This window comes from Triturus cristatus, chromosome 2_2 (genome assembly GCF_964204655.1).
Source record: "Triturus cristatus chromosome 2_2, aTriCri1.1, whole genome shotgun sequence".
Classification (NCBI taxonomy): domain Eukaryota; kingdom Metazoa; phylum Chordata; class Amphibia; order Caudata; family Salamandridae; genus Triturus; species Triturus cristatus.
The window spans coordinates 808388178-808402770 of NC_140582.1; the positions used below are offsets into that span (position 1 = coordinate 808388178).

At 41.1% G+C, this 14593-nt stretch overlaps 1 protein-coding gene across 1 annotated transcript in view; it reads right to left on the reverse strand.

The window, feature by feature from the left end:
• CWH43 (cell wall biogenesis 43 C-terminal homolog) overlaps positions 1 to 14593 on the reverse strand; it is a 546701-nt gene that overhangs the window by 414738 nt on the left and 117370 nt on the right. Inside the window, exon 2 of the mRNA XM_085642112.1 lies at positions 2826 to 3017. Within this exon, the coding sequence (XP_085498238.1) occupies positions 2826 to 3017 (192 nt within the window). The remainder of the gene's footprint in view (positions 1 to 2825; positions 3018 to 14593) is intronic.

Below are 14593 nucleotides of genomic sequence, written 5' to 3' on the forward strand. Positions count from 1 at the left end.
ATTTACAGAATCGCGATTTGCTGAGATTTATAATCGTAGATTGATTTTCAGAACAGGGAAAATCGGATAATATGACAGATTAGCTACAACTGGTATTTAGGATTTCAGGTGGGAAAAAGGGGGAGTTCTCATTGATGGCAGTTCGAAATGCGTGTAACATCCACAAAGTTAATATTTTGAGGGTATCCACCAACCCACTTCATTCCATTCCAATCCAACATGGGGACACACTTAAATCGACTATACTGAAGTTAGTGGAATGCACGGTCCAAACATACATGTGGGGGGGGGGGGGGGGGGGAGAAAGGCACTTCTAAAAAGGCAAACAAAATCTTGGTGAAGAAAATAAATAGTTTTGAGGTGAAAATATTTAAATATGCAATAATGAGAATTATCCGTTTTCTTGACTATGCTTAGAAGAAAATATAAAAGGGTATTCATGGTAAACCAATGATTTGGATAGATTTACAAGTTTACTCCAGCGGATTTTTGTGAGTGTCCATTCATTTGGAAATCCACTCAAATTTAAAGCATCCGCTACAAGGGGGAAATAGCGTTTACAACGCTGTTTCCACAACGCAATTGCTTTACAACACGGTCATTACAAAGACAGCGTTGCTACCACGCATGCCATTACATCGCAAGTTGTATCAACGACTTGCTGTAGGGGGCGTGCAACACCAGGGAATGTGTTGGATTTTAAATCCAACACCTTCCCTGCTGTTGCGCAAACTGGAGTAGGAATAGTAATTAATACTATTCCTAAGTCCAGCGCACCCCCTACAGCAAGTCGTTGAAACGACTTGCGATGTAATGACACACGTGGTAACAACGCGGTCGTTGCAATGACCAAGTTGTAAAGCCATGCGTTGAGAATGTATGCGATGTAACGTCATACATTCCTACAAGGAGTACATACTCACATTTTTAGAACTGCTTTATGTGATGGATCTAATATGTGAAAATCTCTTGTAAGTGTATCAAGAACAAAACCTACAATTCTTTTGAAAATTATTTCACTGATCTGCTGAGTCCACTTAGTGGGAACCATCTTCTCAAGTTATTACGGAGCACATTCTTTTTTCTAATTCTTAGAGGGTGCCAATATCACAATATGTAATATATAGACAAATGCCGATAATGCTATAGAGAACCTAAAGCATGTTCTGATTCAATGGTTGTTTATGAAATGCATTGTGAGATATATATTTCATTTAAAAGCTTCATATTTCTCCTAGGAGGTGGTCCATGGAAACAAATTCTTCACTTTGTAAAAATGATATGTCTCACACTACCTTCAAATCAACATTATTAGATTTTTGTATGCAATTTTAGGAACATAAATTAGCTATTTAACAGCAAAGCCTTTTACAAGTGTGAAAAAGGGGTAGAATGCATGTTTTTAATTTAGTTGATTTAGAAGAATGTATTACAGATCAATTTATGGTATGATCTTCGTGTCGTCTGTGTAAGGACAGGTTGTATGTAATAAAAAGGCATTATTGACAATTTACATTTCAGGCTTGGTGCATTAACTACCCCTAAAGCTTTCCCATGGATTTTGGTCCTGAGATTGAGGTAAAATGGTAATCCAATGATCAAGTGAATTGTGAACGTCAATTCCAATGATCCAGTGAATTGTAAATGTCGCTGCAACCCCAAATCAGGATCACAGAAGGATGTGCCAGATGTGCAAAGCCATTTAGTGATCACAAATCACACAGTTTGGGACTTTCCAATCGTGTTTTTTACAAGAACTAAACCCATTTTGAGATTCAGTAAGTGCCTACCAATTTACAAAATGGGTTTAGAAATGCACAACAAATTACAATTTGGAAAGGGAGTGTTTGGGGGGAGTCCTTTCCCAGCAACAATTCAGAATGCTATGTAGTGATGGTTTGCGATTGGCAATTTCTATCACAAATCATTGATAGGCTACCGACTCATCAAAGGAGCTCGTAACCCATTTGGAAAGGGAAAGGCCCCTCCTTCAACCCCTGGAGGTAGCATGCTGATTTGATGAACTGCACTACCTAGTCTATGATGTTATTTATCAACTTCTGCATTTATCGAATGGGGCCTGAAAGAGATTACTCGCTTCAATTAGTCTTCTAATGTTCTCTACGCAAGTCATTGCTTGAATAGATCAAAAATTAAATTCATGGAATTAACTCACTTTATAATAGATAATGAAATTATAAAATAAACAATTGCAATATTGGCTGGAGTGACATGTTCATTTACAATCATTGCACAGCACTTATTAAATCTAGTAGAAATGTTAAAATATAATCTTGATGTGAAGACAGGATACATGAAGGCTAAAGAAACTTTAAAAAACTGCCTTTCATGGGTATACACATTTGGAAATATTCCTACATTTTATTTAAAACACTGCTAAAAGGGTCATGATTGAAATAACACCCACTTACATTTTTATTTAAGTTGGAAGACCTTAACATTTTTAAAAATGAGACAACCAAACTAAACAACAAAAATAAACATGGAAATGCTCTGTCTGGATAACCAAGGAATTGTTGCTATCTTCTCTAAGGCAGCCAAGTGTTATAGCAATCCAAGCAAGACAGCAATGATTTATAGCAATTCAGACAGCATCTGATTTTCAATTTCTGTCTCATCTCACAAATATGAGTATTTTAATTAGAGCAACTCCCAGTGTTCAAGAGTAACTAAAGATGCGAGGATGCCCTAAACATTTCTGCTTTAGGTAAGTCTAGTGTCACCGGTTATTACCAGAATACATGTCACTAATGCAATTCATTTAAGGCTGTATTTTCATATATAAATTCAGTAAATAAACTCACCAATAGCAATAAGCCTTAGGAAAGCTAGCATCCATGAGTTATTAACTAATTTCCATAAAGGATCAATTATTAAAAGCACCGGAGAAAGGTAAGCTACAGCAAAAACTTCGTATCCACTGATTCCAAGGGTTTGTAATGGATAATACCAGATCATAGGTGTAAGGGCATGGTAAAGAGACCAGGATATATAACCTAGAAAAAAAACAGAAAGACAGATTATAAAACTGCATAAAGTATTTGAAAATATTATATTCATCCATATAAGCATCTATTAATGTGGATCACGCTACTTTTAGATTTAAAAGGCCTGGATGAGCCTAACTCCCTCTCCTGCCCTGTGACCTCGAAGTCCAGTGTCAAAATGCCATTGAAAATAGAACTTATTTATGTAATTCTCCCAGAGTTTGAATTTATATCAGCAAAATCCCTGAGCCGCTTACAAGTATCATTAAACGGGACTTCACAAATGTCTACATTCATTTTGAAACTTTGTCCAAATATTTTTTCAGGCATTTCTAAACAGTTTATATTCCCTAGAAGAATGAAAGGCTTGCCTATGGTTCAAACATCCACATAAGAGTTTTAAAGGAACTATTCCACAACATTCAGTCTAAATAATCATAAAGGTAACAAAAATCTCTGAGATTTCAAAATTGACCTTTGAATTTTTTTCCTTTTTAAGTCATACAGACAAAAGTGAAACATAAGGACACCACATGACTTGCTTTTCGAGATACTGGATACACACTCTCCTCTGTGTCCAATGCTGACTGCTATGCCTCTCAGATTGATTTTACTAAATTGGATTATTGGGAAGTGGTTAGGGGGGAATATTTTTGTACAAATTTGCAATGTTGCTTTCTAAACACTGGGCCACTTGAAACTAGCATCATAGGGCTAGACACATCATGTAAGTGCAAACAGTGTTTGCTGTTACTCATGACAAATACTCTTTGATTTTATAAATAATAATAACCTTGTGGCCTTATGGCAAACAGTTGTACTCACAATTTTTGAACTGCTGAATTGATGCCTACTGTCAAGTACTATTTAGAGTAGCTGTAAAATACTGTGCACAGTGCCCTACTACATTAAAGTCTATAAATTGAAGCATCTTCAGAAACAATTTTAAAAAGAAAAAATCATACATCTGAGTATTTAAAAAAATTGGAATTGTTTCAGTGGGGAGTATGGATTCCTGTGGGGATGTGTGTCTTCATTGTGTTTCAAAAGTTATCATTCCACTTTATATTTTAAGAGATCTCCGTAGAGTTTTTTCCAGCAAGAGGGTATTTGGTGAAAAGCAATAGATATAAACAAGCCAATTAAATTGGTCCTTAGTTGCGAGTTTCTTCTCCCATCAAGGTTCTTGAACTCAATGAGCATCCATATGAAGAGGAAAATGACTGAAGAGAACACTATCATAGCTTTCAGTAGCATCACTTCCCAGATATTGGCATTGATTTGGGGTCCAGGTAACTTCACAGTTACTTGTTTTAAAAAGAAGGAGGAATCCACTACAACTAAGAGTAGACTCTAAAGAATGTATCTGGGGAGATCTTTCTTATTTCCTGTTACGTCACTGTGATTGACCAAAGATGCCTCCTTAGATATTAACAATGTGTATGCATTTTACTGGGTTAGCTTGCAAACTATAATGTAATGCTGCATGCAATTGCTCTGGTGGGTTTTTTCTTGCAGGGGGTTATTCTATCCTGTGCAGAGCCACACGCGAGCTCAACTTGTGTAATGGAGGGACTAGGGCAATAATGCTGCATATGAACAAATATGTATTTATTGCATTCCCTATGCACAACTAATAGGCTCATTTAAAGGTGGGCAATAACTAACTAGGCATCCAGTGAAAATCGGTGGATGCCTATTAAGGCCACCTCTCTTTTTTGCCTCCCTCGTTCTGCAGTGGCAGAAATGCTGTTTTTGATGATAGAGCCCCAAATGGAGATTCAGCCGGGTGTGCCATCAGAAGGAATGCCACCGCAGGCCAGCCACTACAGAACCACTTGTTTGTTCGCATTCAAAGGCCGGCTCTATTTAGGGCAGGGCTCCCAATACTGGTTTATCCTATCGGGGAGCGTCATTCACAGAATGTCGATCCTAGGCAGTTAAAAACGAGTAAGCAATGGGAGAAAACTTCCAGCATGTCAGGTACATCGAGTTTACATGTTTCAAAAACAAATCTTTGCTTTGGTAGTTTGTCTTTGTTGTAGGTAAAAAATTCCAGGCAGTCAGCCATGCTGCGATGACATGGTGGGATGGATAGCCAGTCTTGAGCTATTTTGATGAAAGCTCTCTTAGTGGAAACACTCTTGGTGAATAATCTCTGCCAGTACAGTGGCACTGAGGGGTGAGTTTTTGCGGACTGGTGGAGGCTTGGTGGCCACTCTACCAAGCTCTCAATGACCCGCTCGATCTCTAACAGTAGTAAATCTATACGAGCAGGTGATGGAAAAGTTGGGAAAACTGCTCTACATTCTCTGGGGCTTTGTAAATCAGACCTAGTGATTGAAACTCATTTCTAAGGGGTGGAACACAATTTAGTAGAAGAAGATTGGGAAAAGTGGATCCAACCAGGGTCAATATGTAGGGAACTTAAGGAAAATAAGGCTCACAATAAGGCTTTTACAACTAACATATGTTGTTGTAGCTCTGCACTTGTATGTGTTTATTGAAAAATGAATTACAGCTAACTTAATGCCAGCGTGAAGACCAAAAAGAAAAGAATACATGATATGTTGTTTGCAAGTCCTCAAAATAGTGGGGTTTCTATCTGCAGGAAGAGCCCATGCTTGCGGATGTATGTGGAAGGCAACGTGGTCCCTGATAAGTGTATTTATTGATACTAAATGATTATTTGAAAGTGTGGACCCCAATAAAATGAGAGTCGTGAAACCCGTATTGACTAAGATTGATGTTTAACATCGAGGAAACTCTTCACCCCCTTGTGGAAATATGGATTTTTCTGGTCAGTTATGTCCCCTATCTTGGACCCCAACAGTTCTATGTGCATGTCGCAAGTACATGTATGCTCCCTCCAGTTCCAGTAATGATGACGCAAACACATGTGCGTCCACCGTCAACATGTCCTCTGTCAGATCCGCCATAAATGGGCTGGATATTCCATTCCTAAATATGAAAGGCCACCGGCTTTATATGGTTCACTTATGCCATTTTACAGTCCAGGCAAGTAGGCCCTGATTCTGTCATCGAACTCCTCTTGCCTTCTGCCTCTGAAAGCTCCAGTTCAAGCCTGCATCTGTGACCATGAACTTTGTCTCATTCTCTGCGCGGCTCACGAAGCCTGACATCAGCCTATTCTCTGCCAAGAACTGTATTTCACCTTCGAATTATCTGCTTCCCCCTCAGCCGATGCATTCCTGCCTAGTAGCTTAAGTAAACATTCTTCCAGTTACCAAGCAAAAAGGCCCATCTTCTCTGTCCTCATGCAAGTAATTCATAGCCCTGTTACCATGGAATATTCCTACCCCCTCGCATTCAGTGTAGACACCTAGACGCTTGTACACGCACGCACAGTCAGTATAGAATAGATTCTGTCCGAGAGTCCCTCTTTTGTGGATAACATAGTTCTTTAAACATAGGATGTTAGATATGATTTGGGATTAGGTTGACTTGACCCCCCAGACTTCTTGTCTCCACACGTAGAGCTAAATGTCAAGTCCCCGTCACCCCCTAGTTACACGTCAATTACACGTCAGACTGCTGCGCGCGCATCAATGCCAAGTATTATCTTATAGATCCACCTATGTATTACATCATAGCCAATCATGTTCCTTTTTACTCATTATTACACCCATTTTCGGTTACGCAAACCAAACGTCAAAGTCCTTATCAATTGTTACGCCTACTGTATTCACTTTATTATGATGTATGTATTATAAAAGTTACTGCTTGTCAATAAAGTATGTACTTCACTTCCTGAACTCCCGTGGTGATGGAACTTGAAGCATCCGATTATAATCGCTTATTGGAATAAAGCCCATTCTGAAACTCTAATATCACGGATTCTGCCTCTCATTTCATTGAGCTATTTTACTATGTTCCTGTATCAAATTCAGTCCCGGTAAAGGAGAAATATTTACCACATGATGGCGCCCGAACAAGGACACTTTCTCATCTCACGCGCCGGTGGTGCGTTGCAGGCCCGGTCTCCTGCCACAGCTGGACGGACAATAACGCGTACCAGCAGGATTTCCTGTATCTCCCTCCGGTCAAGCGGGGGCGACTGAGACTGCAATCAACACCCAGACGAGGCGGTGAGAAGTGCGAAGTATCCCGACCAGAGCCTAGCTGAGAGAGCAAGATCCGAGGTATACAGAGACCCACCAGTCCGAAGTCAAGCCCAGTGTCCGACGAGTCGAGTCGAGTCCAGTCCAATCCGAGTCAAGTTCAAGTTACTGAGGCCTTCCGTTTCCGAAGCTACCCGGTGAGTACCATTACTGGGGAGGCATTTCTGACGTGCACATAGGTTGTGCCGGTCAAGACGGGTTTGGGTACACAAATCCGGTCTGCACTGTTTTAGCAGTGTATCTGTACTGTTTAGCAGTATATCAAGTATTCCGAAGTATTCCGAAGTGTCTAGTTATTATCTAGTTATTGTCGAGAATTAAGCTTGGTGATTAGTTATGCAGACGATCATCATTGTTGTTTCAGTTAAAGGTTTAATGTTTAATGTTTGAAGTGTTTAAGTATATCGTGGTATGAATGACTGTTCATTATCGTGTTTATTGTATTAAGTCTGTTCAAATTCAAGTATCAGGTCAAAATCAAGTATAAGGTCAGTTCTCAATATGCCGTTCTTTTCGAAATTAAGACAGATCACTACCAGAAAAGGGGTTCTCGAAGAAGCCGTCCCTATTCCTCCTAGGGACACCCCAGGGCACTTTATGTATCACAAACATGGATTAGACGCTATATTATTTCTTGATTTATGGGTAGACTATACCAAGGGATTACCAGAAAGTCAGAGGTGGCCCACAGCAGGGACCTGGGATGCAGAGTGCATCATGAAAGTCGAGGAAGAGTTATGGAAAAGGAAAGTCAGACAGTCACAGAAAGACGCCGTTGAATTATGGCGTAAAGAATCACATAGACGAACAGAAAAAGCACGTAGACAGGAAGAGAAGAGTAAAGAGAATTCCAATAAAGTTCGAGAGAATCTATTAATTGAGGAAGGTATCCGAGTGAAATCAGAACAAGTAGACAGACAAAGAAATGCCCTTATGAATGGTATGTATCCCCTTCTGGCCGAAGGATTACCTAAGGCTACTCCGGAAACGCCAAAAGACTTGCCAACCCCATTGTTCCCCATAAAGGTACATCCTAAGGGGCATCCTAGAACCGCAGAAGATGTTTTTCTTTCCTCATATTTAGATGACGCAGCTCCCGAGTATGCCAATTCCGCCCCACATAGACCGCATACCAGGGAGGTTCAACGCCAAGATCCAGTACCCGTATCCCTACAGCAACAAATCGAGTCACAAGTTCCGGCAAGCACATCTGTTCCTGTATCCGCTCCTACAGCTACTTCTATGGCTGTGTCCACACCTGTAGTTGCTGTGTCACGTTCAACGAATCCTTTTACGCCCGACGCCCCAGATGGAGCCGCGGGAGGAGCTACCAATGTCTTTTCTACGCCACCCAGAATAAATAAGCTTACTTTTCAAGAGTCAGCGCATTCACGTACACCCAAACTCCTTAGTGCCCGTGCGCTTAAGGAACTTCTTATAGATTGTAGATATGACCCGGTGCCTGGAAAGGAGGACGAAATGACCCTAGCATCATTGCGTATCAGACGAGCCGCAGTGTATTTAGCGAAGTTACCAGGAATGACTGCGCATCTAGATAATATATATCATTTTGTCCAAACAGGGCGAGATCCAGAATGTATTTACAGAGCTATGGAATACCAGAAAGTAGAGATACAGGGGGAACTGTTACGTTTCCTCATAAACTGTGTGATCAGAAATCAAGACCGACCGGGGGTAGACCCGGAAGCCATGAAAATTCTTACAAGATGGAGCCAGAATATATCAGAAGGGAGACATGATAAACAAAATTGTATAATAGCCATGTGCCGAAAGATCCGTAAAGAAATAGAACGCCTACACGAAGAGAGATTAGAGACAGACGAGTTCGAACAAAACGAGGAAGAAGGGCCAGGACTGCCCACAGGACAGTCAGACACCATAGCCTATGTAGGTAGAGGAAGATCTTGTAATAGGAATCAGACTAGATATCATACTGACTCAATACATCCGACATGTCCAGATAATAACAGGAATTTTCAAATACCTATAATTAATATAAGGTCTAACGAGCATTCGTTCCAAACCGCCGACAAACTACTCCGAGAACGAAGGGGTTATCATTTCCTCGATTCTATGGATGAACAAGATTTAGCCAGGGCAGCTGTCCATTGGGTGGACAGTCCCGGAAAATATAGTGATGATACAGTAGTACGCACATTTTTGAATCTTACCCCAGATGAACAAAGGTTAGCTGGGATTTATATGATCCAACAACTCATTATACTATATCGGAGTCAGCATTCGGACCCTGGTCCCTTGCCTGACATACTGACTGAATTACTTATGAATAAATGGAGAGGTCCAGGTACTGAATTAATTAAAGAAATTCTAGAATCAAGAAAGCAGTATATTCTTTTCGTAGGTTCAGAACATGTTCCATTGTCCGTCAAGGAAAGAACTACGTATCACATAGATAGACAGAATCCCTTACGAGAAGTGCACCCAATAAAGGGTGAGGACAATGAGTTTAAACGCGTATTTGTATATACGCCTATATCAAAAATAGAATTATTAGAAATGAAGAAAGTAGTACCCAGTCATGACAAGGACCCAGCGGGGTTTCACCGAGAAATTAAAGACATGTTACTCATGGGAGAGTATACCTACCCCGACATTATGACAATATTAAAGGTGTTGATGCCTGCTGGCATTTATGAGAAACTCAAAGAAAAAGAGTGGGAGGTAGGTGATCAAAAGATAGAATGGTCAGCATTAGAAGCAGAAGAAAGGGCCCGAGGTCCAGGTTCGGGGCTTGGGGACAAAACTAAGGCATTACCAGGACTACTAGTACAGGTACTGCCACGTTTATTAACCACGAAAAAGGAAGATTGGGGTACAATTTCAGCCTGTAAACAGAAGCAAGATGAAGACACTAGTGATTACTATGCCCGTTTTGAAAAATGTTTTGGTATAAATAGTGGCATAAAAGCAAGTAGCGAATCATACCCACATCTGTTTGTAACAAAATTAGTAGAAAATGCTCTGCCTCCAGTAAAGAATAGAGTATTAAAATTCGAAAGTACCTGGCAAGGTAACACTCCAACACAAATGTTACAAATGTTACAGTACCACCACAATAGAATTAAAGAGGAACAAGAACATGAACACAGACGCATGAAAGACACAAAAATGAAAATGCTAGTTTCCCAGACAGTTCCAGCTGAAGGACATAAAAAGGGTATGACACATTCCGATTCAGCAGGACCTGTAAAAGGGACATGCAATTATTGTAAAAAGCCAGGCCATTACGTACACGATTGTCCAGTTTTAAAACATAATATCGCCATAGGTAAAACACAAGAAAGATCACGGCCACTCAGACAAGACCAGAATGAACAAGGAGCTATACAGCATGTCCAGGCCATGCCAGCCGCACAACAGCCAATACAGTTTGTGCCAGCTGCACCCCCATTGCCTGTTGCTGCCACACAAACAACAACACGACAAATGTATCAGACCGCACAGTATGAATATCCCGAGTATCAGCGTTACGCATGAACTAGCCTAGAGAGGGAAGTTGACTTACCCCTTATCGAGATTCCTGTAGATCAAGAAGGACCTTATGTACATAGTAAATTATTAGGTCAAGATAGAAAATTTTTACTCGATACAGGGGCAAGTCGAACAACTATAAAACATAGTGAAGTTCCAGGGGCACCCCTCTCAGGCTCACAGAATATTTCCCTTGGTTTTTCAGGAAAACCTATTGTTAATGAAGTGTCACAACCTCTTCCACTTACGATAGGACCTCTGACCCGAACTACAGATTTACTGCTTACTAAATCATGTCCAGAAAATTTATTAGGAATAAAAACGTTAAAAGCTCTAGGAGCCATAATATGTTGTTCTCCGGAAGGAGTAAGATTGTTTTTACGTGATTTTAAAGGTCACTATGTATCTAGAGACATGGATCCCCGACTGCAGACTTTACCTACACATCTATGGGCACAAGGCCCTACTGATGTTGGTTGCATGAATATTACACCATATCGAGTCACGCTAAAGGCAGGAGTGGTGCTACCACGAATGCGACAATACAAGTTACCACCAGATGCTGTAGTGGCTTTACTACAAATCATTGACGAGCTCATTGCCCAAGGAGTAGTTGTGGAAACAGACTCCAATATATGTAATTCACCGATAATACCGATTCTTAAACGAACGGATCCGAAGGCCCCGCCAGTATATCGATTGGTTATTGATCTGCGCGAGTTAAACAAATGCATTGTGCCACAATTCCCTGTGGTCCCAGATATCTCGTCATTACTGACAGCTATTGATTCCGAAGCGACATTCTTCACTGAAATCGATCTCAAGAATGCCTTTTTCAGTGTCCCAATAGATCCGGAAAGCCAATATTTGTTCGGATTTAGTTTAAATGGACGTAGCTTTAAATTCTCACGCGCACCTCAAGGATTTACAGAAAGCCCCAGCATCTATAGCCAAGCATTGAAACGAGAACTTGACAGTATCCACATGCCAGTTAACACGGCTCTGTTTCAATACGTCGATGATCTGCTGATCACCGCAAGAAGTGAACCTGAATGTGAGAAAGCATCACTGACAGTTTTACAATTTCTAGCCGAAAAAGGGCACAAGGTGTCCCCTTCTAAGCTGCAATTCTGTGTCCAGCGAGTTGTTTATCTTGGACACTCGCTGTCCAAGGAGGGAAGGCAGCTTACACCCGACCGCATTCAGTTGATAGCTAACATGCCAATACCCAAAACACAAAAGGAGGTGCGGGCTTTCATAGGCCTCACTTCATATTGTAGACAGTGGATCCCGCAATATGCATTCCTAGCAAAACCACTCATTCAGTTAACCACACAGGAGGCAGCCACATCGACTGTTTTCCCTTGGACTCAAGAACATACACAAGCTTTTGAAAAACTAAAGAAAGCTTTATGTCAAGCACCTGTTTTAGCAACACCATGTTACAGAAAACAGTTTACACTCTTTGTTACAGAACGCGAAGGTACTGCTTTGTCAGTACTCACACAGGAACAAGCAGGAGCACACAAACCATGTGCTTATTTTTCTAGTACATTAGATCCCGTAGCTCAGGCTTTGCCTGCATGTCTGAAATCAGTGGCAGCAACAGCCTTAGCAATCAGACAAAGCGATGCCATAGTGTTAGGACATCCATTGACAGTTCAAGTACCACACGCAGTAGAGGTTCTTGTAAATAGAACACAAACACAACACTTGACCGTAGCACGACTTACAGGGTATGAACTTACATTGTTTCAGCCACATATAGAAATAAGACGCTGTAACACATTGAATCCTGCCACACTTTTGCCAGTAATCGGAACAGACCCACTAGCTCATGACTGTATTGAAGTTATTACTGTAACGACAAAACCCAGACAAGACTTGACCGATGTTCCATTGTCAGATCCAGACCTGACATTTTATGTCGATGGTTCATGCATGAGAACAAGTACAGGAGAGTTAGTAGCCGCTTATGCAGTCACAACAGATACTGAAGTCATTGAAACTAATCGTATAAATACTTTGTCAGCTCAAGCCGCAGAGCTCATCGCTCTGACACAAGCCTGTATTCAAGCCACGAATAAAAAAGTCAACATATACACTGATTCACGTTATGCATTCGGAGTTGTACATGACTTCGGCGTGCTGTGGCGAGAGAGAGGTTATTTAACTTCCCACGGTGCCCACATTCAGCACGGACCCCTCATTCATGCATTATTAGATGCAATACATCTACCCACTGCAATATCAATTATGAAATGTAAGGCCCATACAAAGGTTACTGATACCATTTCCCAAGGCAATGATCTAGCCGACAGAACAGCTAAACTGACTGCTCAAACTCAAACCCCCGATATGACAAAGACAATAGTCCCGACACCGACACATTGTATGACAGTTAAAGATCCTACTCTTGACGTAATTGACATACAGACACATGCTACACCAGACGAAATAAAGAAATGGACTGAATTAGGAGGGATCCAAACGGACCAAGGATGGATGATGAAGGAAAGATCTGTATGGTTCCTTCCTGATTCAATGGTCCAAGTTATAATTAACACTATACATAGTCCAGCACATCTAGGAGAAAAAGCTATGCTAGACAGCATTCAACACATTTGGTTCAATAAACATTTACGAGCAGCCGCAAAACAAAAGGTCCGTACCTGTATGATCTGTTGCCAGTTCAACCCAGGAAAAAGTGTTCCCGTAGAACAGGGTGGATTTCAGCCTCCTGATCACCCTTTTGAAGTCCTACAGATGGATTATATCCAGATGGAACGATGTCGAGGATTCAAATATGTTCTCGTAGTTGTCTGCGCTCTGTCCCGTTGGACAGAGGCGTACCCGGTTTCAGATTACACTGCCCCGACTACTGCCAAACAGTTGGTTCGAGAATTCTTCCCACGATACGGTTTACCACGTGTTGTCTACTCAGATAACGGCCAGCCGTTCTCATCCGAATTAATGAAACACGTTTCACTTCTGTTAGGTTATCAGTGGAAATTCCACTGTGTCCGACATCCCGAGGCAGCAGGTCTCGTAGAAAGACATAACCAGATACTGAAAATCAGACTGTCCAAAATATGCAGAGAGAAAGGGGTCGACTGGATAGTAGCATTACCAGTTGCACTCTTTTACATGAGAATGGTAGCACACTCTAGAACAGGGCTATCCCCGTATGAGGTGATCTTCGGTAGACCACCGAATATGTGGGGGACGCCCATACCACGCAAAATAACTGATATTGACTGTAATATGCTGACAGATTACTTGGCTTCCTTGATGTCTGCACTACAATCTTCTCGTTCACAGGTTGCTGCAGCCTTTCCCGACAACACTGAGGTGAAACCCCATGACGTTGTTCCGGGTAATCTTGTCTTTGTGAGAAATTTCGACAGAAAGACTCAACTGGAGCCCAGGTGGAAAGCACCCAAGTTGGTTCTGCTGACCACAAGAACAGCCGTGAAGATCGAGGGCCGCAAGGGCTGGATTCATTCAAGCCACATAAAAAAATTTCATGGACTACCTTCGGATATAGACATTGTGCCCTGCACTCCCTCCCAGACTGATACAAAACTCCCTTTGGTTGAACAGAACAAATCTGAAAATTACAAACTGAAGCTTAGGCCCACCAAGTCGAGCAATTTGATTGTTTAAGTCCTCCCCAAGGTGAAGCGGTTGAATTGTCTCTGACATGTATCCCCTGGACCTAAGTAGAGGAAATACCGGAAAAATGTTGAAACGACAGGCGTATTGTAAATCATTGCGTAGCCACTGCATAGTGACATTATTAATTTTGTTTTTATTGAGTCTTTTAATAATTATTACAAGTATGTTGTTGCACATATATTACCCTATTTCTAGACATGTTTATAATGGTGCTGCTGAACATTCTTTTAGTGACTTACCTCCGCATGAATT